This window comes from Pristis pectinata, chromosome 38 (genome assembly GCF_009764475.1).
Source record: "Pristis pectinata isolate sPriPec2 chromosome 38, sPriPec2.1.pri, whole genome shotgun sequence".
In the NCBI taxonomy this organism is placed as follows: Eukaryota; Metazoa; Chordata; class Chondrichthyes; order Rhinopristiformes; family Pristidae; genus Pristis; species Pristis pectinata.
Window position 1 is genome coordinate 3,322,972 of NC_067441.1, and position 27,180 is coordinate 3,350,151.

A 27,180-nucleotide genomic window follows, 5' to 3' on the forward strand; every position below is an offset into this window, starting at 1 on the left:
GTGTTGGTGAGGCTGCATTTGGAATATTGCATTCAGTTTCGGTCACCCCACTATAGGAAAGACGCCTTTACGCTGGAAAGAGTGCAGAGGAGATTTACAAGGATGTTGCTGGGACTTGAGGGACTGAGTTATGGACAGAGGTTGGGCAGGTTGGGACTTTTCTCATTGGAGTGTAGGAGAATGAGGGGTGACCTTACAGAGGTGTGTATAAAACCAAAAGGGGCATCGATAGGGTGAATGCACACAGTCTTTTTCCCAGGGTTGTGAAATGAAGAACTAGAGGGCACAGGTTTAAGGTGAGAGGGGAGAGATTTAATAGGAACCTGAGGGGCAACTTTTTCACCCAGAGGGTGGTCAGTATGTGGAATGAGCTGCCAGAGGAAGTGGTTGAGGCAGGTACAGTAACAACATTTAAAAGACATTTGGACAGGTACATGGATAGGAAAGGTTTAGAGGGATATGGGCCAAACGCAGGCAAATGGGACTAGCTTAGATGGGAATCCTGGCCGGCATGGACCGGTTGGGACAAAGGGCCTGTTTCTGTGCTGTATGACATTGGGTAAATGCATTGGGTAAATGCATTGGGTACACAGCAAGATCCCACAAATGGCATTGCAGTGACTTTCAGCTCATTCTCTGCCATTGGCTGAGACAGATACTGGACCCAGGAGTCTGGGGGAGGTCTTGCAATCACCGAACACAGACCGGACCACTTTGCGGGTTCCCCCACCCCTTTGATACGAAGGTTCCTGTTGAATCGGGCTGGGTGTTGGCTGGCTGGCTGCTGCAGCTTCCGGGCAGCAGTGGTTGCAGAGGCGGGGGACATGGTCACTGGGCAAACAGAGGCAGGCGTGTGTCACGGGCAGCGTGACGGCTCCGGTTGACTCAGGTGGAGTCACAGCACCCACCCCTGTTTAACCAGCGCCTTCCCCGAGCAGCCAGTTCCGGGGATCAGGGAGGAGCTGACACACAGAGGGTGGAATGCTGCCTGCACAGCTCAGCGGCCCAGCAGAGGGGATGGGGTGGGGTAACAGTGGGACAGAGCAAGGCGTGGGAGTGTACACATGGAATTGTGGCACCCAGCCCCCAGTGCAACCCCCTCTGGCCCCCAAACTCTTCCCCGTCTCTGTAACCCCCTCTGGCCCCTACACCCCTCCCCATCTCTGTAACCCCCTCCAGCCCCTACGACCCTCCATCTCTGTAACCCCCTCCAGCCCCTACACCCCTCCGTCGCTGTAACCCCTTCCGGCCCCTACACCCACCCTATATCTGTAACTCCACCCCCAATCACTATTTGAGCCCCACATTGCCAATCACTCCCAAACCTATTCCCGAATGTCTGAACTTCACCCAATGACCTCCCCTCAACTGATTCCCAATGCTTTTTCCGCAACTGTAGAGAAAGTGTGGACCACGACAATAAGAAATAGGAGCAGAAGTAGCCCATTCGGTCCATCGAGTCTGTTCCACCATTCAATCATGGCTGATTTTACTTTCAACTCCATTCCCCCGCCTTCTGGGTGTTAATATATTGGACGACTTGTCCTGGGCCCAGCACATAGACGCAATCACAAGGAAAATGTGCCAACGTCTTTACTTTCTTAGAAGGTTAAGGAGGTTCGGCTTGTCACCGAACACTCTGACAAACTTCCACAGATGTACTGTTGAAAGTATCCTGACTGGTTGCATCAATCCAAATGCACGGGAACGTAAGAAGCTGCAGAGAGTAGTGGACTCAGCCCAATACATCACGGGCACACCGCTCCCCACCGTCAGAAGTAGCTGCAGGAGGCGCTGCCTCAAGAAGGGAACATCCATCATCAAAGATCCCCACCATCCGGGCCATGCCATCTTCTCACAGCTCCCATCAGGCAGGAGGTACAGAAGCCTGAAGTCCCACACCACCAGGTTCAGGAACAGCTACTTCCCTTCAACCATTCGGTTCTTGAACCAACCGGCACAACCCTAATCACTACCTCAGTACAGCAACACTGGGACCACTTTGCACTAAAATGAACTTTGCTTTTTTATTGTTCTAATTGTGTTCTTTCTTAAATTAAAATTGTGTTTAATTTATGTTTTTCTTGTGAATGTTGTGTATCTGATGCTTTGTGCCTGTGATGCTGCTGCAAGTAAGTTTTTCATTACACCTGTGCACACATGGACTTGTGCATCTGACAATAAACTTGACTTTGACTTTGGAGAATGTTGACTTTGACTTTCTCCCCATAACCCTTAACCCCGTTACCAAACAAGAACCTATCAATCTCTGCCTTAAATACACCCAATGACTTGGTCTCCACAGCCGGCTGTGGCAATGAATTCCACAGATTCACTGCCCTCTGGCTGAAGAAATTCCTCCTCATCTCAGTTCTAAAGGGATGTCCCTTTACTCTGAGGCTGTGCCCTCCGATCCTAGACTCTCCTACTGATGGAAGCATCCTCTCCATGTCCACTCCACTCTATCCAGACCTTTCAGTATCCGGTAGGTTTCAATGAGATCCCCCCTCATTCTTCTGAACTCCATCGAGTACAGGCCCAGAGACATCAAACGCTCCTCGTACGTTAGGGGAGAAATGGTTCTGCTGGGAGTTTGTGGGTTTGAGGTCCTTTCTCCTGCCCTCAATATCTCTGGTTCATTGTGATACCTCAGACCTGTGGAGCCCCCAACAACATCAGTGCATTTACCTGGTGTGAAGACTAACTGCATCGATGTAAGACGGTTGTTAATTAACCCTGTTGGAAGTTCTGTGTGTGAGTCACTCCCATTGACAATAGTTGAGGACACCAAAGGGAGGGAGGATGGAGAGACTGGGGGAAGGGGGTGGCTGGAGAAAGCTCCTAGTGTGGAGCAGAAACACCAGCAGGAAGCAGACGGGCGGAATGGCTGGTTACTGAACATTCCTTGTAATCTCGATAACCACACCATCAAATTTATGTTGTTACATGGTTGTAAGTTGATCAGACTGCCCCATTCCCTATACGAAGGGTCTTGTCCTGAAATGTCAACTGTCCATTTCCCTCCACAGATGCTGCCTGACCCGCTGAGTTCCACCGGCATCTTGTGTGTTGTTCCAGATTCCAGCATCTGCAGCCTCTTGTGTCTCCCTCTGTCTGTGTGTCAGGTGGCTTCAGAGGGATCCTGAAGGAATGCAAGTTGTGAGACTCACTGCAAAAGCTTTGTACAGGTTGCCCCGTTGTTCCTGTAATAGGGGAAGAGCGGCAGGTGGGGGAGCCCACAAACCACCCCCCACCCACCCTGAACCTGTGAGTCACCCGATTTGCATCTTTAAACAGCAAGCGTGAATGGTGGAGAACGAGACAGGGACGCTGCTTCCTGTGGGCAAGTGGGGAGAGACTTCCTGCAGCAGCAGGGAGGTCTATCCACATTGTCACCGTTTGCAGCTCCTCAGGTTCATTAATTGTTCACAGCAGGAGGCCTTCGCACTGCTCCCCCACCCGTCCACCACAGCTAACCAGGCCCACTCTGTGTGTGTGTGTGTGTGTGTGTGTGTGTGTGTGTGTGCGGTGTGTGAGTGTGTGTGTGTGTGGGTGTGTGTGGTGTGTGTGTGTGTTGTGTGAAGCTTGTCCATGCCAATCAAGACGCCCATCCAAGCTAGTCTGATTTGCTGCCTTTGGCCCGTATCCCTTGAACATTTCTTGTACCGCTCCAACTGTCTTTTGAACATTGTTACTGTACCTGCCTCACCCACTTCCTCTGGCAGCTCGTTTCCACATATACACCATCCTCTGTGTTAAAAAAAGTTACCCTCAGGTTCCTACTAAATCTCTCCCTCTCACCATAAACCTGTGCCCTCTAGTTCTTGATTCCCCCAATCCTGGGGAAAAGACTGTGCGCATTCACCTATCTAAGCCCCTCATGATTTTATACACCTCTATAAAATCACCCCTCATTCTCCTACAGTCCAAGGAAAAAGTTGTAGCTGTCCAACCTCTCCCTATTAACTCAGACCCTCAAGTCCTGGCAACATCCTCGTAAATCTCCTCTGCACTCTTTCCAGTTTAATGACATCTTTCCTATAGCAGGGTGACCAAAACCGAGTGCAATACTCCAAGTGCAGCCTCAACAATGTCCTGTACAACCGCACCATGACCACCCTACTTCAATACTCAGTGCTCTGACCGATGGAGGCCAGCATGCCAAAAGCCTTCTTCACCACCCTGTCTGCCCGTGACGCCACTTTCAGGTGGGCAAGTCTATTTGACTGTGGGAGCCGTCCCAAGACTGTGCACAAGGGACGGTGATTAAAAGGAGCCCCAGCTGAATTTTTACAGGTTGGAACTTTAGCACAGAATTCGTGTGCCCACATCTATCTCAGTGAGAGTCCACCTACCACCCTGTTCCTTCCGCAAGCAGCATGTAGTGTCTGTGGTGTGAACCAGTCACAGATAGCACTGCTGCACCCTTGTCAGTACCTCCCCAAAGCTCCAATCTCCACCCTCCGTAGAATGTAAGGGGCTGGGGGGTGAGTCAGAGAACACACCACCCTTGTAGGGCTACGGAGGAGGTGTGGGAGAATGATACCGATGGGGTTTGCTCAATGGTGTGTTAGCATAGGCTTGCTGTGATTTCCTCTGCCACGTGAGTCTAAATTAGGGACGTTTAGGACTTTTAACAACCTAGTCCTTAGTGCCAGCAAGACGAAAGAGCTAGTTATTGACCTAAGGAAGCAGGGGAGTGAACACAACCCTGTCCTCATCAACGTAGCTGCTTTAGAGATGGTCAACAGCTTCAAGTCCCTAGGAATCCGTAACACCAGCCACCTCTCCTGGTCCCTCTGCACTGATGCACTGATCAAGAAAGCATAACAATGTATGTACTTTCTTGGGTGTCTGAGAAGATTCGGCTTGTCCACGTGGATTCTCTCAAACTTCTACAGATGCATTATAGAAAGTACTCTGACGGGTTGTATATCAGCCTGGTATGGCAACTGCTCTGTTCTGGACCGATGGAACCTGCGGAGAGTGGTAAACACTGACCAGTCCTTCACAGGCTAGTCACTTCCTTCCATCCAATCCATCTCCACTGTGCGTTGCCATCAGAAAGGCTGACAGTATCGTCAAGGATGCCTGCCACCCTGGCCATTCCTCTTTCTCTCTTCTACCTTCTGGGAGAAGATACAGGAGCTTGAAAATCCTGACAGCCAGACTCAAGAACAGCTTCTTCCTCACTGCTATCAGACTTGTGAACCAATCACTTTTCACATCCCCCTCCAAGTGGTGCTGCCACGTCCCGAACCCTTAATCCTACCCCTTCCATTATTGTCACGTTAGCATTTTGTTTTACACTGCCTCAGTGTGCACTACTATACTTTGCACCATTCTGTTGTTTTGCACTTGTCGCTGTATTCACTGTTGTATTTATTATCACCATGTATACTGTTTCTTCTGTGAGCTTCGTGTGAGCGAGGAATTTCATTGCACCCTGCTGTGTGTGACAATAAACTAATCTGAATCTGAATCATATCAAATAAGGAGGCTACAGTGTAATTCCAATAATAAGACCATAAGATATAGGGGCAGATTTAGGCCATTCAGCCATCAGGTCTGCTCCACAATTCAATCATGGCTGCTTTTTATTACAACCCTGTTCTCTTGCTTCTCCCCAACCCTTAACCCCCTTATCAATTAAGGACCTATCAATTTCTGCCTTAAATACCCCAATGACTTGTCCCTCCACAGCCATCTGTGGCAACAAATTCCACAGATTCACCACCCTCTGGCTAAAGAAATTCCTCCTCATCTTAGTTCTAAAGGGACGTCCCTTTATTCTGAAGCTGTGCCCTCGGATCCTGGACTCTCCCACTGATGGAAACATCCTCTCCACGTCCGCTCTATCCAGGCCTTTCATGTATCCGGTAGGTTTCAATGAGAAGCCCCCCTCATCCTTCTGACCTCCATCAAGTACAGGCCCAGAGACATCAAATGCTCCTCATACATTAAGCCTTTCATTGATGGGATCATTCTTGTGAACCTCCTCTGGACCCTCTCAGATCTTTCCTTGGATACAGGGCTTAAGGTTGCTCACCATATTCCAAATACGGTCTGACCAATGCCATATAAAGCCTCAGCAGGACACCCTACTCCTCTCGAAATGAATGCTAACATTGCATTTGCCTTCTTTACTACTGACTCAACCCACAAATTAATCTTAATCCCGGATGCTCTGGACTTTGATGGTGGCGGACTAACAGATTTTACGGATAATTGGATGATACTCCAATTCATAACCAAGCATACTTATACTTTTTAATTTTTTTAAAATTTTATTTACAGCATTGTAACAGGCCCTTCCGGCTCAACGAGTCCGCTCCGCCCATTTTAAACCCAATTAACCTACCCGTACATCTTTGCAATGTGGGAGGAAATCGGAGCACCCAGAGGAAATTCACGCAGACACGGGGAGAACGTACAAACTCCTTACAGACAGCGATGGGAATCAAACCCCGATCGCTCGTGCTGTAATAGCGTCGCGCTAACCACTATGTTACAGTGCTGCCATATAAGTAGTTTCTTATACTTTTCTCTTACACATTAGCCGGTGTACAGCATATACTTGCAGTGAACCCAGTGAGGCCTAAAGGGAGTGGGAAATATCAAGCACTTGTTCCGGAACTTGGTCCATTGACCCCAAATCCAGCCGCCAACCTGCTCATGATACTGATCCCTGTGTTCCTGACCCCAATCCTGGCTGTGGCTGTCCACCTTGTTTGCCCTCAGGACCCCTGACTCACATTCTGGACTAACGATCGAGCCGGATGACAAAGGATTGGGATCTCCAAGCAACTGGATACTGAATTATCGGAGTGTGGGCTCATCGAGTCTTTGCTCGCTCTCAAGTCATCCCATTCCACCACCCTGTTTCCCACTCTCTCCCACCTTCCCAGCCACCTCTACGCTCTGGGGGGGGGGGCAATTTACAGTGGCCAATAAACCCACCGACCCCACACATCAGGATCTGGGAGGAACACCAGAAAACCCACGCGGTCACAGGGAGAACGTGCAAACTCCACGCAGACAGCGCCAGAGGTCGGGATCGAACCCAGGTCTCTGGAGCTGGGAGGCAGCGGCTCTACCTGCTGTGCCACTGGGCCACAACTGCTCGCTATTGTCATATAAAAGGATCTCCCTTTGTGTACTCAGGAGGTGGTGAATCTTTGGAATATGTTGGGCTGCAGAGGTTCTATTATTGAGTTTACTAAAGCAAGATTGGTAGATTTCTGGATATTAAGGAATTTGAGGGATATGGGGATAGAACAGGAAAATGACGGTGAGGTGGAAGGGCACAGAAGTTGGGATGTCGTGTTGCAGCTGTACATACATTGGTGAGACCACACTTGGAGTACTGTGTGCAGTTCTGGTCACCCAGCTATAGGAAGGATGTCATTAAGGTGGAAAGGGTGCAGAGAAGATCCACGGGGATGTTTACCAGTACTGGAGGGCTTGAGTTATAAGGAGAGGCTCACTGCCCTTCCTGCAGTGCAGCGCTCCCTCCTCAGTGCCCCTCCCGCAGTGCGGTACAACCTCTGTACCGCCCCTCCCACAATGTGGTGCTCCCTTCTCACCGCCCCTCCCACAATGCGGCGTTCCCTCCTCACTGCCCCTTCCGCAGCACAGCGCTCCCTCCTCACCGCCCCTCCCGCAGTACGCTGCTCCCTCCGTATGTGCCTCAGAAGTGTTGGCTCGGATTATGAGAGAGATCCCCGGAGAAGGGTTTGAATTCGACTGAGAGGAATTTACCAACCCATGGAACAGAATGGATAGGAGGGAACATGAGACAGAGAAAAAAAAACTTTTTTAAAAAGGATTAATGAACTTTGTCAGAACTGGCAGGGTTGGCTATAAACCAGCCCAGTCTCCAAACGAATTAGTTGTATCACTTTCCATCACCAAGAGCTTTTGCTTAACATTTGCAACACACAGCAAACATCTATATAAAGCACTGGTGACTGCATTTAAATGAGTCAGTTGTGCTGGCCAGGTGTACAATAGAGAGATAGGAGGTGGGGGGGGGGGGGTGGTGGAGAGGGCAGGCTAAAGAGGTGGGAAATGATTATTTAAATTTTAGCTTAGAGGCTTGAGGAGAGAAGGTCTGGAGGAGGAGGCACAGTCACAGAGAGAGAAGGACAGCGGAACAGGAGCAGTTGCCACTCTCTGCTGGTCTTGCACACTTTTATATTCCGTGTGTAGTCCACGCAATAGCCTTGGTGGCTGGGAACTGTGAGCGGGAGAGCAGGAGGTGTCCTCTTCACAATGTTAAGTGGGATTAAGCTGGATGGAGTGGATTCTTCTGACTGGGATTGCTATTACACTGGGAATGAGGTCAGTTCAGCTCAATCTTTTTTTTTCTCTCAAATTAAATTAGAAGAAACTTTTTAGAAATTTCAAAAGCAGGGGAATAAACCTGGCATATTTAGGAACGTCAGATTTTCAGGGTTTGATGTGGAGATGTACAGTGTGGTCTGGCATTGAAATCTGCCCTTTGATAGTGTTGGGAGGGGGTTTGTGTGTGGGGGAAGGGGCTACTTCTACCTACTGTGTGTTGAAAGCAACGAAGCGTAAGGATTTTCCAAAGGATTGGAAGTTTGGTCATGTAAGGAGTTGTGTGTGTTGTGACTGTGTCCACCGTTAGGCTGTGACGGAGTGGTGGACACTGGTAAAACCAACACAAGGTTTACTTCCCAATGCCACGATTTCATTTCAAAAGCCCTTCTGCAGGGTGTCTGTTAGTGCCTTAGTGCCTCTGATGAAGTAAAGACGTTCTAGGCTACCTCATCGGATGGTAAAGAGCAGAAGGAATGAATCCTGAGCCATTTTGGGGGGTATTAGCCAAGTGAACAAACAAAGCTGCAGTCTCAGAGGTCACTTTTAAGGAGAGTCTTGAAGGAGAGTGAGAGAGAGAGAGGTGGAGAGGTTTAGAACATACCATACAGCTATTTGGCCTGATGTTCTACTGATCTTGATGCCAATTTATACTAAATGTCCTCCTCCTGTGTATCATCCATACCCCTCCATCCCCTTCATATTCATGTGTCTATCTAAAAGCTTCTTAAGCTCCACCAAACTGCCTGCTTCCACTGCCGCCCCTGGTAAACCACTCCAGGCACCTACCACTCTCTGCATAAAAAAAGTTTAGGGAGGGAATTCCAGAACTCCAGGCCCAGGCAATGGCAGAGCGATGGGAAACATGGAACATGGGAGACGCCAAAGGGAGTGGGGCTGGTGGAGACTGCAGAGGGAGGGAGGCGAGTGAGGAACATGGTGGGATTTTAACACAAGGTGGTGACGGGCACTACAGAAATGCAAGTCTTTTGTTCCTTCACCATTCTGCCTTGGCACCCTCCTCCTCCCTGGCTCCCTCACTGTTTGCTTCCTTCCCCTACACCCCACCATCAGGGTCAGAGTTGGTGTCGCCTCTCCCGGCAACTGCCCCCCCCCCCCCCCCCGCCTTCAGGACCATTCCTGAGACCCTGCAAACTTACTGAAAAAGAAGGGGGCAATTTACAGTGGTCAGTGAACCCACCCTCACATCTTTGGGATGTGGGAGGAAACCGGAGCAAGGAAGGAGAACGGGCAAACTCCACAAGGACAGCAGGCAAAATCAGGATTGAACCTGGGTCTCCGGAGCTGTGAGGCAGCAGAGCTAACCACTATGCCACCTTGCTACCCAATCAAGGACTGTAGAATATAGTCCCTGAAGGACATCCCTGTGGCATGGCTTGGAATTCACTCCCTGGTAAAAGGTTTCTGAGACATTTTCACGTCCCACTTAAAGAAGGGAAGTCCCAAAGAACTTAGTGTTAGCCACCTCAGGACTGCTCAAATCTTGCACCCTAATAATAATAATCATGTCATAAAACTCTCTGTTAAGCCACCCAGCTATGACACTCTCTCTGTTATACTCCATTCTCAATATAAGACCTGTAGTGATTATATTCATCCATTATGCCTGTTTGTGGCTGCTCTGCATCCACCGATCACAGTCCTATATTTCTTTGCTATGAAATATCGATTGGTCTCATGTTTATCATGGCTACTTGAGTGCTTTCGGTGGGAGGGACTTATATAGTTTCACTGCACTTTGTGTGATGACGTGGCCCCTAGTTATGGGTTCCCCACTGCCCAACACCAACTGGTGGGAATAATGCCTTTCTATCAGCCTATAAACTGGTAAGGCCTTATTCACGTCATCTCTCATCCTGTTTATTGTGACTCTCTAAGTAAATCAAACCTTTGGAGTCCTTGTATTCTACTGAACACCTCCAAGAGTAATATATTCTTTCTGTTCCAGCTGTTGTCAGTGTTCACAGAGGGCTCTTCATTCCTTTGTTATTCACTCATTCATTGGGTGTTGATATGTGGTGGTACTGGAATTGGTTTATTATTGTCACATGTATCGAGGTACAGTGAAAAACTTTGTTTTGTATGCCATCCATACAGATCCTTTCAAAATATCAGTACATCGAGGTAGTACAAGGGAAAAGCAATAGCAGAATGCAGAATAAATTGTTGCAGTTACAGAGAAAATGCAGAGTAGGTAGGCAGGATCAAAAGCCTGAAAGCACATACCACCAGGCTCAAGGACAGCTTCTATCCCACTGTTATTAGACTGTGGAAATGGGTTCCCTGGTAAGATAAGATGGACTCTTCTGCACCTCACAATCTACCTTGTTGAGACCTGCACCTTATTGTCTGCCTGCACTGCACTTTCTCTGGTACTGTATCACTTTATTCTGCATTCTGTTACTGTTTTTACCTTGTACTACCTCAATTGCACTGTTGTAATGAATTGATCTGTATGTGACGGTATGCAAGACAAGATTTTCAGTGTACATTTGACAATAGTAAATTTACCAGTAAGGTGCAAGGCTATAACGAGGTAGATTGTGAGGTCAAGGGTGATTTTTAATGTACAAGAGGTCCATTCAAAGCCTTAGAAGCCAAAGGGTGGGGGTCTTTGATTATGTTGGCTGCTTTCCTGAGGCAGCGGGAATTGTAGAGGAGGGGAGGCTGGTTTGCGTGATGGACTGGGCTGTGTCCACAACTCTCTGCAGTTTCTTGTGGTCTTGGGCAGTGCAGTTGCCATAACAAGCTGTGGTGCATCCTGATAGGATGCATCTCTAAAATGGCGCATCTCTTAAAATTGGTAAGGGCCAAAGGGGACATGCTGAATTTCCTTAGCTTTCTGAGGCTCTGGTGTGCTTTCTTGTCCATGGTATCTACGTGGTTGGACCAGGACAAAGCTGTTGGTGACGTTTACACCTAGGAACTTGAAGTTCTCAACCATCTCCACTTCAGCACCGTTGATACAGACAGGGGTGTGTCTTCCACTCCACTTTCTGAAGTCAAGGACCAGCTCCTTCATTTTGCTGACATTGAGGGAAAGGTTGTTGTCATGACACCATCCCACTAGGCTCTCTATCTCCTTCCTGAATTCAACATTTGTTGTTTGAGATCCGGCCCACTACAGCAGTATCATCTGCAAACTTGTAGATGGAGTTTGAGCAGAATCTGGCCACATAGTCATGAGTAGTAATTATATTTCCTCCATCGAGTGAGACAATTAGATCTACTGTGGGTCTGGAGTCACATACAGGCCATTCAGCCCCTCAAGTCTTCCCTGGCTTCCAACAGACTAATCCCAATCCCTTCTTTTCTTATTCCTATAGTTCATTCTCTCTCTCACACACCCACCAACCCCCCTCTGATTTTTCTGTCACTTAACTACACTGAGGGGATAATTTACAGTGGCCAATTAACTGACGACCCCACATATCATTGGGATGTAGCGGAAACCCAAGCACCCAGGGGAAACCCATGCAGTCACAGGCGAGAACATGCACACTCCACACAGATACACAGACTGCGCCGGGGGTCGGGATTGAACCCTGGAGCTGTGAGGCAGTGGCACTAATTATGGTGCTATTTATTCGGAGTGGCCTTCTACAAGAATGAAAACAGAGAAGGTGTGAGACACTCAGCAGGTCAGGCAGCAGCTGTGGGACCAAATTTAATGGTTCAGCTTAATGCAATTTCATCAGAAATCTTGCAGAAATCTGATAGCTTCATTGCCACCGTGAATGGCTCTAGTTTATAATTCCAACTTGATTTAATGACTTGAATTTAAATGTCCATTTTCTTTACAATGCCTAATGTGGTGTTTCCAATAAGTTGCGAACTTTGATTCAAGTGGCATAAACAAAGTTCAATGGAGACACAAGACACTGCAGATGCTGGAATCTGGAGCAACACACAATCTGCAGCATCTGTGTGGGGAAAGGAATTGTTGATCTTTTGGGTCTAAACCCTGCAGGTTGAAATCCTACAGATGCTGCTTGACTTGCTGAGTTCCTCCAGCAGATTGTTAACTAAATTCAACTCTGACATACATGGCTGTGAACTACTTTATATTACATAAACGACTACTCTAAACTTCTCCCTGTCTCGGTAAAGCAGCCAACATAATCAAAGACCCCTCCCACCCCGGATGTTCCCTCTTCTCCCCCCCTCCCATTGGGCAGAAGATACAAAAGCCTAAAAGCACGTACCACCAGGCTCAAGGACAGCTTTACCCCGCTGTTATAAGACTATTGAAAGGACCTCTTGTACAAAAAGATGGACTCTTGACTTCACAATCTACCTCGTCGTGGCCCTTGCACCTTATGTCAGCCTGCACTGCACTTTCTCTGTAACTGTAACACTTTATTCTGCATTCTGTTATTGCTTTTCCCTCGATGTACTGATGGGATGAAATGATCTGCCTGGGTGGCATGCAAAACTAAGTTTTTCACTGTACCTCAGTACACGTGAGAATCATTATTCTGAATCACTTGGAAATGATTAGTTCATCGTAGCCCTTAACCCTGTTTAAATAGACACAACCGTATCAAAGTTGCTGACTTTTTCAAAACGGCTAATGTGTTTGCAATCTGAAGATGCAATGTCTGATTCAAATGCTATTAACTAAATTCAACTGTGAAATGAATGGTTGTGAAAGACTTTAGTTTATGGAAATGAATATTCTGCATCACTTAATGAACATTCTGCTTGACTTAAACTGTGGTGGCGGGATTCGAACTCCTGCTTCTGGATTAATAGTCCAGAACTGTGTGTGGGCTGAGGATTGGCAAATTACTTTCAATCCAGATAAATGTGAGGTATTGCATTTTGGGAGATCTAACCAGGGTAGGACTTCTACAGTGAATGGTAGGACCATGGGGAGTGTTATGGAACAGAGGGACCTAGCAGTGCAAGTGCATAGTTCACTGAAAGCGGCGTCTCAGGTAGATGGGATGGTGACGAAGGTGCTTGGCCTGCTGGCCTTCATCGGTCGGGGCATTGAGTATAGGAGTTGGAAAGTTATTCTGCAATTATATAAGACGTTGGTGAGGCTGCACTTGGAGCATTGTGTACAGATTTGGTCACCCTGTGATAGGAAAGATGTTATTAAACTAGAAAGAGTGCAGAAAAGATTTACCAGGATGTTCCTTGGACTTGGGGGCCTGAGTTACAAGGAGGGGTTGCGTAGACTAGGACTTTATCCTGGAATGTAGGAGACTGAGGGGTGACCTGATAGAGGTGTATAAGGTCATGAGGAGCATAAGACAGGGTGAAAGCCCCAGGGAGGGGATGCTAAAAACAAGAGGGCATAGGTTTAAGATCAGAGGCAAGAGATTTAAAAGGATGTCAGGGGCAGCTTCTTCACGCAAAGGGTGGTGCGTACTCGGTGTGAGCTGTCAGAAATAGTGGCTGAGGCGGGCACATTAGCAATGTTTAAAAGCCATCTAGATTCCACATTCCAAGGATGTACGGGTAGGTTAATATGGGTTTAAAATGGGCGGCGCAGACTCGTTGGGCCGGAAGGGCCTGTTACCACGCTGTAAATAAAATTTAAATTTAAAAAATTTGAATTAAATTTAGATAAGTCCATGGATAGGGGAGGTTTAGAGGGCTATGGGTCAAACACAGGCAGATGGGACTAGCTCGCTGGGCAACACAGTCGGCATGGATGAGTTGGGCCGAAGGGCCTGTTTCCATGCTGTATGACTCTATGACTCTAACTCTGGCTACAGTCCAGTGACTTAACCACTGATCACTGCAGCCAATCCTCCTTCCCCTGCTAATCCAACCATTCAACTGTAAAGACCAATAGCCATTAGTTTGTTAGGTTACTTTTATACCTGATCTCTGACTAGGTTTTTCAGCATTTAAGGAATACTTGGATCCTCTTTGGTACAAAATGGATGGCCTTGTCAAAATCCAGATTTTTATTAAATCCACCTACAGGGTATAAGCATTGCTGGTAAATCCATCATATCTACCACAGTTTTAACTCACTGACATAATCGAGCGATGTGTTTTGATGCTCCCCTCGTCAGCTCCCATTCTTGGTGCTGTCTCCCAGCTGCATTCCCTAAGTCAATAATTTCCTAAATTCATAGCTCCCTGAGAGAAGCTGCACAGGTTGATAGGGAGGTAAAAAAGGTGTACGGCATGCTTGCCTTTATTAGTTGAGGCATTGAGTTCAAGAGTTGGGAAGTTATATTGCAGCTTTATAAAACACTAGTGTAGATTACATTTGGAGTATTCTGGTCGCCCCATTATAGGAAGGATGTGGAGGCTTTGGAGAGGGTACAGAAAAGGTTCACCAGGATGCGGCCTGGATTAGAGGGCATATGCTATAAAGAGAGGTTGGACAAACTTGAGTTGTTTTCTCTGGAGCAGTGGAGGCTGAGGGGAGACCTGATAAAACTTTATGAGATTATGAGAGGCACCGATAGATTAGACAGCCAGTATCTTTATCCCAGGATTGAAATGTCTAATAGCTGGGAGCATGCATTTAAGGATCAAAGGAGATGTGCGGGGCAAGTTTTTTTACACAGAAAGTGGTGGGTGCCTGGAATATGCTGCGTTAGGCGTTTAATTACTGGTTTAATTAGTTTGGCCTATTCCTGTCCTGTACTGTTTGATGTTCTGTGTAATTGTCAATAGTCAGAGCCCCAGCACAGATAGCTGTGGAACCACACCAGTCATTTCCTTGCAATCACCCACTAGGTCAATAGGTTGCTTGCAATGCCACAAGCATTACTGACATTAATGATCTCTTGTGTAGAACTTTATCAGAAGTCCGTATAAACTGCATCCGTTGCATTCTCCGAAAAGTCAATTGAGCTGGATTAGCATGGTTCATCTTGCACAAAGTTATGTCAGCTAAAGTATTTCTAAGCACTCAGTGAGTATACATTTTCCATCGCAGACATGGAAAGGCAGCTCCGTAATCCCCTGGAGTTTTGTTTTTTTTCCCTCTCTCCTCTGTCCCTCCCTCCCTCCTCTCCTCTCTCTACATTCAGCCCAAAAAGGTTGGAAAGAGCCAAGACAGAAGGTGAGGTGTTGTTCCTCAAGCAAAACAGTTCAGGAGGCCATAGTCAGGTAGGTCAGAGTGGGAGTGAGGCAGAGAATTAAACTGGCAGGTGGCAGGGAGCTCCAAGTGGGTCCTGTAGACGGAAGACACAAGGGACTACAGATGCTGGAATCTGGACCAACAAACAATCTGCCGGAGGAACTCAGCGGGTCAGGCAGCATCTGTGGGAGGAAAGGAATTGCCGACCTTTAGGTCGAAACAATGTGGTCTCTATATTTTCCAGTACAGAGACCACATTGTGAACATCGAATGCACTACACTGGATTGGGAAGAGGTGCAATCACTGATTCACTTGGAAAGACTGTTTGGTCCCTGGAGGTCATAGAGTCAGAGAGATACAGAACAGAAGCAGGCCCTTCAGCCCACTGAGTCTGCACTGATCATTGTAAATCCATTTACAGCAATCCTACATTAATCCTATTTTATTTCCCCACATCCCCATCAACTCTCCCCAGATTTCTACCCCTCACTCACACACTAGGGGGCATTTTACAGCGGCCAATTAACCCACCGACCCCACACTCGTTGGACGTGGGAGGGAACTGAAGCACTCAGGGGGTAACCCATGTGGTCACAGGGAGAATGTGCAAACTCCACACACACAGCGCCGGAGGTCGGGATCGAACTCGAGTTTCTGGCGCTGAGGCAGTGGCTCCACCTGCTGCACTGCAGAGCCACCCTGGATGTTGGGAAGGGAAGAGGTAAAAGGAGAGGTTGGCGTGAGAAAGTACCACAAGGAGAGTGTTTGGTGGACTGAGGAGTTGCAAAGGGGACATTCCCTTCGAAATGGTAAGAGGGGCATTGATAGGAAGGTGTGTCTGTTGAAGCTGGTGAGAATAGTGAAGGATTCCCATTTGAATGCAAAGGCTGATGGGATGGAAGATGAGACTGGAGAAACTCTTTCCTTGCTCCCTTGAGGGTGAAAGCAGAGGTCGGGAAATAGGTGGGATGCCATCGAGGGCTCTGTCAACTGTGGGAGAGAGGAAGCCACAGTTCAGGAAGAAGACGGACATCTCAGAATCAGAATTATTATCACAGTCTTATGACATGAAATTTGTTGTTTTGTGGCAGCAGTACAGAGCAAGACATAAAATTACTATAAATTACAAAATAAGTAGTGCAAAAAAAGGAATGATGAGGTAGTGTTTTTGGGTTCATAGACCGTTCAGAAATCTGATGCCAGAGGGGAAGAAGCGGTTCCTAAATCATTGAACGTGGGTCTTCAGGCTTTTGTACCTCCTCCCTGATGGTAGTAACGAGAAGAGGGCATGTCCCGGATGGTGAGGGTCCTTAGTGATGGATGCCTGCCGCCTTCTTGAGGCACCGCCTCTTGAAGGTGTCCACAATGGTGGGGAGGGTTGTGCCCGTGATGGAGCTGACTGAGTCTACAACCCTTGCAGCCTCTTACGATCCTGTGCATTGGAGCCTCCATACCAGGCGGTGATGCAACCAGTCAGAATGCTCTTTATTGTACATCTATAGAAATTTGCAAGTCTTTGATGACATACCAAATCTCCTCAAACTCCAAACGAAGTAGAGCCAATGGCGTGCCTTCTCCATGATTGCATCCAGCAGCTGAGTGAACACGATGGAGACAGAGGAACTGGGAGAATGCAGTGGAGTCCTTACAAGAGGCAGAGTGGGAGGAAGTTTAGAGCGGATAGCTGAGGGAATATATAGGCTTGTAATGGATGCTTGTGGCTGGACTATCCTTGGAGATGGAGGGAAGAGAAGAATTGGACATGTGAAGATGAGAGAGGATGGAAATTGGCAGCAAAGTAATGACATTTTCAAGTTCCCTGTGAAGTGCAGGAAGCAGCACCAACGTGGTCGTGAATATACTGGAGGGAAGAGTTGGGGGAGAGGGCACGAGTTATTGGTAATTGGTTTATTATTGTCTCATGTACTGAGATACAGTGAAAAGCTTTTGTTTGCATGCCATCCAGATAGATCATGCCATATGTAAGTACATTGAGGTAGTAAAATAAAAAGAATGCAGAATTTGGAGTTACAGTTACAGAGAAAGTGCAGTGCAGGCAGACAGACAGATAAAAGTGCGAGGATCACGAGGAGGTAGATTGGGAGATCAGTTCATCTTTTAGTGTATGAGAGGTCCATTCAAGATCTAATAACACTGGGATAGAAGCTGTTCTCGAGCCTGGTGGTATGCACTCTCAAAGTCACAAGTAGAGTCATACAGCATGGAAACAGGCCATTCGATCCTCCAGGCCTAGGCTGACCAGTCAGCACCCATGCTCCAGCACTTGGCGTGTAGCCTCTATACTGCGGCGATTCAAGTGCTTGTCTCAACACTTCTTAAATGCTGTCAGTGACTCTGCTTCCATCACCCTCTTGGGCAGTGTGTTCCAGGTACTCATCGCTCTTCCTCAGACCCCCTCTTCTCCCTTACCCTAAACCTATGTCCTCTAAGTTTTATCTGCCTCTGATATAGGAGAAAGTTTCTTGCAGTCTACATCTCTATATCTCTCATAATTTTATATACCTCAGTTATGTCCCCTCTTAACCTCCTCCGCTCCAGGGAGAACAGACCCAGCCTCTCTTTGTAACTGAAACGCTCCATCCCAAGCAATGTCCTGGTAGAGATTATATCTGCGAGTTTTCAGTGTGCATCATGGTATGAGTCAGTGTATTTAGGAGATTAAGTGGCAGGGAGGGGGTGGTGCTGGGAAAAATACCTTATTTGCATTCAACTAAGCAAAGTGATCTTATCAGAACTCCAGTCAGTTATCACTGGGCAGTAACCTTGTGCATTCCTTCAGCTCTCTTCCCCAACTCAGCATGTCCCAGAGAGATCCACATCCAAACATACAGAACAGAACATAAAACAGTACAGCAGAGGAACAGGACCTTCGGCCCACAATGTTGTGCCAAACTAATTGAACTGGTAATTAAATGCCTAACTAAACTAATCCCTTCTGCCTACACAAGGTTCATATCCTTCCATTCTCTGCACATTCATGTGCCTGTCTAAGAGCCTCTTAAACGCCCCTGTTGTATCTGCATCCACCACCACCCCAGGCAGCGCATTCCAGGCACCCACCACTCTCTGTGTAAAAAACCTTGCCCCGCAACAGCTCCCCCTCACCTTAAATGCATGCCCTCTAGTATCAGATATTTCGACCCTGGGAAAAAATATACCGGCTGTCTACTCTATCTATGCCTCTCATAATCTTATAAACCTCTATCAGGTCTCCCCTTGGGCTCCGCCGCTCTAAAGAGACCAACCCAAGTTTGTCCAACCTCTCCTTACAGCTCATGCCCTCAAATCCAGGCAGCATCCTTGTAAACCTCTTCTGCACCATCTCCAATGCCTCCACATCCTTCCTATAATGGGGCGACCAGAAATGAATGCAATACTCCAGATGTGGCCTAATCAGAGCTTTATAAAGCTACAGTATAACTTCCTGACTTTTAAACTCAATGCCTTGACTAGTAAAGGCAAGCATGCCATAGACCTTCTTTACCTCCCAATTGACTTGTGCGGCCACTTTCAGGGAGCTATGGACTTTGACCTTAAGACCATAAGATATAGGAACAGATTTAGGCCACTTGACCCATCGAGTCTGCTATGGCTGATTTTTTTTCCATTTTCTCAACCCCATTCTCCAGCTTTCTCCCTGTAACTCTTAACCCCCTTACCAGTCAAGAACCTATCAATCTCTGCCTTAATTACGCCTAATAAATTGGCCTCCACAGCCTTCCATGGCAACAAATTCGATAGATTCACCACCCTCTGGCTGAAGAAATTCCTCCTCATCTCAGTTCTAAAGAGACGTCCCTTTATTCTGAGGTTGTGCCCTTGGATCCTGGACTCTCCCACTGATGGAAACATCCTCTCCACGTCCGCTCTATCCAGGCCTTTCAGTATTCGGTAGGTTTCAATGAGGGTCCCCTTCATCCTTCTGAACTCCATCGAGTACAGGCCCAGAGCCATCAAATGCTCCTTGTACATTAAGCCTTTCATTCCTGGGATCATTTTTGTGAACCTTCTCTGGACCCTCTCCAGGGCCAGCACATATTTCCTAAAGAGGGATGAATCTCAGCCACTGGATACAGTGGGGAACACCCCTGTTCTTTTTCCAGTAGTGGCTGTGTCTACGGATAGGGAAGGCATTGTCTCGGCTTAAAATCTCATCCAAAGCACAGTGGTGCACTGCAGAACATTCTCAATACCACCCGTCTTCCAGTCTGTGTGGCATTGGGTGACCTCAGCTTAGAATTGCCAACTCTAGTTGGGACCGTTTCTGGAGTTATCCCCCACCACCCACTCTCTGCATATTCATGTGTCTATCTAACAGCTTCTTAAACACCACTATCGTATCAGTTTACACCACCACCCCTGGCAACACGTTCCAGGCACCTACTCTCTGTGTAAAAAACTTGCACTGCACATCTCCTAAAAACTTTCCCCCTGTCACCTCAAAAGTAGGTACTTGATATTTTTACCCTGGGAAAAAGATTCTGACTGTCTACTCCATCTATGCCTCTCATAATCTTATAAAGTTCTATCAGGTCTCCCCTCAGCCTCCGCAGCTCGAGAGGAACCAACCCAAGTTTGTTCAACCTCTCCTTAAAGCTCATACCCTCTAATCCAGGCAGCATCCTGGTGAACCTCTTCTGCACCCTTTCTAAAGCCTCCACATCCTTCCTGTAAGGGGGCGACCAGGACTGCACACCATGTCCCTCCAGCAGATTGTTGCTCGATATTCCAGCATCTTGTGTCTCCAACTTCTGTTGATCATTTTCTATGTTCCAATGAGATCATTTTGTATGGTGACTGAGTCACATCAGGAGACATAAGGGTTAGTGACCAAAGGCTAAGTTGGGTTGGTTTTTAAGCAGCATCAATGGAGAGAGAGAGGCAGAGAGATTTAGGGAGGCTGAACGATGGTGGAGAGGTGGAGCGGTAGGAATCTTCGGAAGTCATCATGGTCAGGAAAGGGTCAGCAGACACCTTGGGGCATCAATACTGCCTCTCAAAGTCCTTTAAACCCATCAGAAGGAAAACCTCCTCGGAAGGTTAAGGAGGTTTGGTATGTAACACTAAAAAACCTCTACCGATGTACTGTTGAAGTATCCTGACAGGTTGGATCGTGATCTGGTACGGCAATTTGAATGTGCAGGAATGTAAAATTGTAGGGGAGATATGCGAGGATGTTGCTCGGACTTGAGAGACTGAGTTATGGAGAGAGATCGAGCAGGCTAGGACTTTATTCATTGGAGCGTAGGAGAATGTAGGGTGATCTTATAGGGGTGTATAAAATCATGAGGGGCATAGATCGGGCGAATGCACTCAATCTTTTTCCCAGGGTTGGGGAATCAAGAACTAGAGGGCATAGGTTTAAAGTGAGAAGCGAAAGATTTAATAGGAACCTGAGGGGCAACTTTTTCACCCAGAGAGTAGTCAGTATATGGAATGAGTTGCCAGAGAAAGTGGTTGAGGCAGGTACAATAACAATATTTAAAAGACACTTGGACAGGTACATGGATAGGAAAGGTTTAGAGGGATATGGGCCAAACGCGGGCAAACTGGATGAGCTTAGATAGATGATTTGGCCGGCATGGACCAGTTGGGCCGAAGGGCCTGTTTCTGTGCTATATAAGACTCTATGACTCAAACTACTCAGCTGCCTGTCTCCTTTTTCCCTTTTAGCCCCAGCTGGAGTAAAGTCTTTTTTTATTCCAAAATAAACTTTATTCATCATAAAAAACAAACTATAAACAACAGTAAAACAGTGCAAACCTTTACATTCGTGTACTGATCAATCATTAGCGTTACCTTTTTATATAAAAAACACAGCACCGATGTCACTCATGTGGCTACTTGGGGGCTACCCCAATCCCATATTTACAATATTTAAGGGGCTTCCTCGCCTGACCCCGCCCCTCCCTCTCTGGTGGCAGAAGAACCCTAAACTGTAGTCCTTCCCTACTGAGCCCTTGCGTTGGCTGCACCCAGCTTCAGTGCGTCCCTCAGCACGTACTCCTGCAGCCTGGAATGTGCCAGTCGGCAGCTTTCCCCTACAGATATCTCGCAGTGCTGGGAGACCAACAAGTTTTGGGCAGACCAAAGGGCATCTTTCACCAAGTTGATGACCTTCCAGCAGCAGGTAAAGTCTACCCCTTCAGAACCCATAGAACCTGAACGGAAGAAAGTCAACCTCGATCCAGAGGGACTACCTAAGAAGAAGATTGGAAGGGGAGGGGCAAACCAAAAGGGTAGACGCTCAGCTCTGCTGTATACTTATCCCTGCCCGATCTGACAGCCTACCTGTCAGACACTTTTTAAAGTTTAATACGCAAAGTTGAAGAGTTCAAAGATAACAATGGAAGGGCCAGGGGATACCTGCTGGGTGGTCTACGATGTGTCTAGGGGAAGGAACTTCCCTGTTTGCACACAAGCAGTGCTGTGAAGGACCTAATGAGCTCCAAAAGCAATCTATAGAGGACGGGCCAAGAAAGACGGGAGCCTGCCGATTGGCCTGTACACACAGCTGATCTGAATCTGAGGCTTTGGACGGGGCACCAGGAAAATCGGATCCATGATGAAGACAAACGTGCTTGAATTTCAGCCAATGAGATGCTGTTGTTCGGGAATGATCAGTGCCCTTAATGAAGGAAATTCAGCACCAACTACGCACAGCAAGCTCCCACAAATGGCAATGTGATAATAGAACATATAACAGCACAGCACAGGAACAGGCTCTTTGGCCCATGATGTTGTGCTGAACTAATTAAGCTAATGATGCCTAATTACACTAAGCCTTTCTGCCTGCACATGGTTCATACCCCTCCATTCTCTGCACATTCATGTGCCTACCTAAGAACCTCTTAAATGTTTCTATCATATCTGCCTCCACCACCACCCCTGGCAGCGCATTCCAGGCACCTGCCACTCTCTGCATAAAAAACTTGCCCTGCACATCTCCTTTGAACTTTCCCCCTCTCACCTTAAATGCATGCCCTCTAGTATTAGATATTTCAGCCCTGGGAAAAAAGATACCAGCTGTCTACTCTATCTGTGCCTCTCATAATCTTATAAACTTCTATCAGGTCTCCCCTCAGCCTCTGCCGCTCCAGAGAAAACAACCCAAGTTTGTCTAACCTCTCATAGCACATGTCCTCTTTTAATCCAGGCAGCATTCTGGAGAACCTCTTCTGCACCCACTCCAAAGCCTCTACATCCTTCCTGTAATGGGGCGACCAGAAATGAATGCTATACTCCAGATGCAGCCTAATTAGAGTTTTATAAAGCTGAAACATAACTTCCCGATTCTTGAGCTCAATGCCTTGACTAATAAAGGCAAGCATGCTGTAGGCCGCCTTTGCCACCCTATGAACCTGTGTAGCCACTTTTGGGGAGCTATGGACTTGGACCCCAAGATCCCTCAGTACATCAATGATGTTGAGGGTCCTGCCATTATCTGTGTACTTTCCCTTTATGTTTGATCTCCCAAAGTGCAATACCTCACACCTGCCCGGATTAAACTCCATTTGCCATTGCTCCGCCCACATATTTGCAACAGATCTATATCCCACTACATCCTTTGGCAATCTTCCACAATAAATTGGTAAATTGGTTTATTATTGTCACATGTACCGAGGTACGGTGAAAAACTTTGTTTTGCATTCCATCCAGACAGATCTACACTATCCACAACACCATCAACCTTTGTGTTGTCTGCAAATTTACTAACTCACCCACCACGATTTCATCCACATCATTGATAACCCAAACCGTTTCGGTGTGGATTGTGAAGGAACAATCGTCAGCCTTTGGTACTCGGGATCACTCCTCCATTTACTTTCCAAAAGCAGCCATGAGATCCGCTTGAGATGGCCTGGTTTAATATCTCATCAGCAACTCTGACAGTGCAATGCTCTCTGAGTACTGCACTGCCTAGTTAGCCAAAGTTAATCTCTCCTCTCCAAAAGATGCTACTATTATAAACCCAGGAAACTGCTAAATTCTTTACAGGTGATTCGCTGTCCTAGCATTGGAACTGTAATTGGTTTATTATTGTCACATGTACTGAGATACGGTGAAAAGATCATTCCATACATAAGTACATTGAGGCTGTAAAAAGGAAAACAGAATGCAGAAAATGGTGCTGCAGTTACAGAGAAAGTGCAGCTGAGATAGACAAATAAAATGCAAGGGCTACTACAAGGTAGATTTGGAGACCAAGAGTTCATCTTTTATCGTATGAAAGGTCCGTTCAAGAGTCTGATAACAGTGGGATAGCAGCTGTCTTTTAGTTTGATGGTATGTGCTCTCAGGCTTTTGTATCTTCTGCCCAATGGGAGAGGGGTGAAGAGAGAATGACCGGGGTGGGAGGGGTCTTTGATTATGTTGGTTACTTTCCCGAGGTAGCAGGAAGTGTAGATGGAGTCAATGGAGGACAATGTGTCCAGTTCCAGCCTAGGGTTTTGGTCGGCTGGAAGCTCCTTGGAGAGAACGTGGAGGAGGTTTACCAGAATGGTTCTGGGGGTGAGGGACTCCGCTTTATGTGGAGAGGCTGCAGAAGTTGGGGGTGTTCTTCTAACAGCAGAGCAGGTTAAGGGGAGATTCAATTAGGGGGTCGTTCAAAATCTCAAAGGGTTTTGATCAAGTAAATGAGGGCTAATTGTTTCTGGGGGCAGGAGGGTCGGCGATTAGAAGGACATAGAATGAAAGTGATTGGGGAAAGATCCAGCTGAGTTGGGGAGGGGGGGGAAGAGGAGGGGAAGGTTTCCCTGTAGAAAGTTGCTGGCATTGGAAACGCGCTGCCTGAAAGGGAGAGGATTCAATAGGAACTTCCAAAAGGGGACTGGAGGAAAATGGGGAGGAAAACCATGTAGGGATGTGGGGAGAGAGCAGGGGTTGTGGGAGCGGCTGGAGAGAATATCCAAAGAGCTAGGACAGCACAATGGGCCAAATGTCTCTCCTCAGTCCTGGTGGACTTTTTGGTGGGTTTTCTGTTCCACCAGCCCCAGCCTCCTCTCCTGGGTCTGGATAATGATCATTGACACAGTGTTCAACCCACTGAACGAGGAATACAAGGCCACGTCTAAACCCTGTACTCCTCCTGGCGCCAGCACGCACACTCTTCAAACTTTACCCCCGAATCTCTCACTTCCTGCTCTTCCTCCTCATTCCTCTGTCCTGAAGGTGAGGGCATCGGCCCAGGGTAAGAAGGGCTACAGTGGCAACCCCCAACCCCAGACCTTCCTCAAGGTCACCCAACCACCTGAGTCCCTCCTCCCCTTCCATTCTGGCTTCTGACTTGTCCCCCATGAATTCCCATCACTCCAACTCTGGCAGCCAGGCTATCAGCTGCCTGGGCTCTGAGTTCTGGAATTCCTTCATAAACCCCTCCCTCTCTCTCTCTCTCTGTGTCTTACATTCCCTCTCTCTTCCCTCTCTCTCCCCCTCTCCTTTTCTCCCTTTCTCCCCCCCCTCTTCCTTGTCTACTGTCCCCTCCTTCTCCCTCTTTTCCCCTCCCTCTTCCCCTGTCTCTATTCTCTCTCTCTGTCCTCTCTCTCCCTTCTCCCTCTCTCTCCCCCCTTCCTGTCTCTATTCCCTCTCTTTCCCTCCTTGTCACTTCCTCTTTCCCCCCCTCTCTCTCCCAACTCTTTCCCCTCCCTCTCTTTCTTCCCCTTTCCCTCTCTCTTCTCTCTCTCCCTTCCCTCCCTCTCCTCCCACTCTCTTTCTCCTCTAAAGCCTTCCTATGTTACTGACTGAACTTCCAATCGTCATTTCTTTCATCACTCAAAACCAAAGTTTTTGTGTATTAATCCCCTTGTTACACCTCCCCAAAATGCAAGCTGCCGCTGTAATCCAGTCGTCTCCCAATTTAACCACATCTGATAACAAATTTCATTACTTAACTATTATTTTTTGCTCTGTTTGTGTTAGGTTTACCAGCCAATGAACAACATGAATCTAGGGAATGTGAACCCTTACATGGCCAACACAAGACCTCCTGGGACTATCAACATGTCTTATATAAACCCTGGGATGATGAGCCACCATCCGTTGCCGGGCATGGGAGCCGTGACCAGTGTGGCCTCTGAAGTCACTGGGCTAGAGACCCCAATGAGTTCGCCAATGGAGCAAGTCAGAACCCAACCCAACCCCATGGGCCAGATCACTTCCTACTGCAATGTCAACCCTGTCATCAGTCCAGGGTTTGGACAGGGCAACCTGGAAGTTCCAGGAGATAACAAGAACTTCAGGCGGAACTACACACATGCCAAACCTCCTTATTCCTACATTTCCCTCATAACCATGGCGATCCAACAATCCTCGCAAAAAATGCTGACGCTCAATGAGATCTATCAATGGATCATGGACTTCTTCCCTTACTACAGGCAGAACCAGCAGCGCTGGCAGAACTCCATCCGCCACTCGCTCTCCTTCAATGACTGCTTCATCAAGATGCCCAGATCCCCGGAAAAACCGGGAAAAGGCTCCTACTGGGCCCTCCATCCGGATTCGGGGAACATGTTCGAGAACGGCTGCTACCTCAGGAGGCAGAAGCGGTTCAAGTGTGAGAGGCGAGGTGGGGCGGCCGTCCCGCGGAAAGAAAGTGGGGCCCTGCCTCCGGAGAGCTCCGGGCCGAGGGATGAGTCCCCAGCAGCGGGCGGGGAGACAGATTCTTCCGTTGGGTCGCCCAGCTCGGAGCAGGGGAGGAACCAGAGGAGGCCTCTTTACCAGCAATTGGGCAAGGTGTCTCCAGAGAACAGCCCCGGGATTCCAAATCAGGAGAGCTCCCAAGACACCAAGCCAGCTTCCTTGGTGTCCTCTCAACCTTCGTTCCTCTCCCAACTCTCCCCTGAGGTCTACCTGAAGCCTGACCCTCAGTTTCCCTTGAACCACCCTTTCTCCATCACCAACCTGATGTCAGCTGAGCAGCAGGCCAACAGGATGGACATGAAGCCGTACGAACAGATGGTGCAGTACTCCGGCTACGGACCCTCGATGACCACTGATGTCTCCATGAACTCCATGTTCCCCAAAACCAGTCTGGACCTTGCGCCCATTTCCAACGAACCACCCGCTTACCAGTCTCTGTGCTCCCGACCAGTTCTGAGCTCGATATAGATCCTGTGCCATAAAAAAGACTTTATCCACATGTATATGCTTTGTAGATACCCAACCCATTTTGTCAATGAACCGATGAAAATTAATACTATTCCTTTGTATGAATCAAAAGGGAGTATGTGAGAGTAAAAGGACTTTCAATGTATGTAATTCATCCTCATTTTCTTTTTGCTTGCATTTACAAAATAGGACAAGGCCATTCAGCCCTCATCTGTTCTGCTGTTCACTGAGATGAAGGATCCACGCTCTCCTACATTTATTATTTGAAGTGATTCACTGAGCAAGGATCACTTCCGTTATGTGGGAGGGGATTACATGGCTTGATTGCCTCTGCATGTAGCGGTGTTACCCAATCTCTCTCCTGAACAGCCCGATTCCAATCTTGTTATCTTCCCATTCCTCTAGGCTCACTTCTCACCTGCCCCATTTGTCAACCCTCTGAGCTCCGGAATCACCCCCTCTATTGCAGTTTTGTGTAACACACCCCTTATAATCTAACCCTTGGAGTCCAGGTATCATCTTGGTAAACTTAAGTTGCATTTGTTCCAAAGCCAATACAATCTTCCTTGTAGTGAGGTGTCCACAACTGTCCTCCTATTACCTTTGGAGAATACTCTTTAACCGGGGTTGT

At 47.6% G+C, this 27,180-nt stretch overlaps 2 protein-coding genes across 2 annotated transcripts in view; one reads left to right on the forward strand and one right to left on the reverse strand.

Annotated features, from left to right (window-relative positions):
• Positions 1 to 27,180, reverse strand: part of LOC127586990 (somatostatin receptor type 1-like) — a 93,810-nt gene that overhangs the window by 22,384 nt on the left and 44,246 nt on the right. The window lies entirely within an intron of this gene.
• On the forward strand, positions 8,157 to 26,665 carry LOC127586989 (hepatocyte nuclear factor 3-beta-like). The gene is made up of 2 exons (XM_052045063.1): positions 8,157 to 8,343; positions 25,362 to 26,665. The coding sequence occupies exons 1-2, from the start codon at positions 8,275 to 8,277 to the stop codon at positions 26,547 to 26,549; spliced, it is 1,257 nt and encodes a 418-aa protein (XP_051901023.1). The 5' UTR covers positions 8,157 to 8,274; the 3' UTR covers positions 26,550 to 26,665.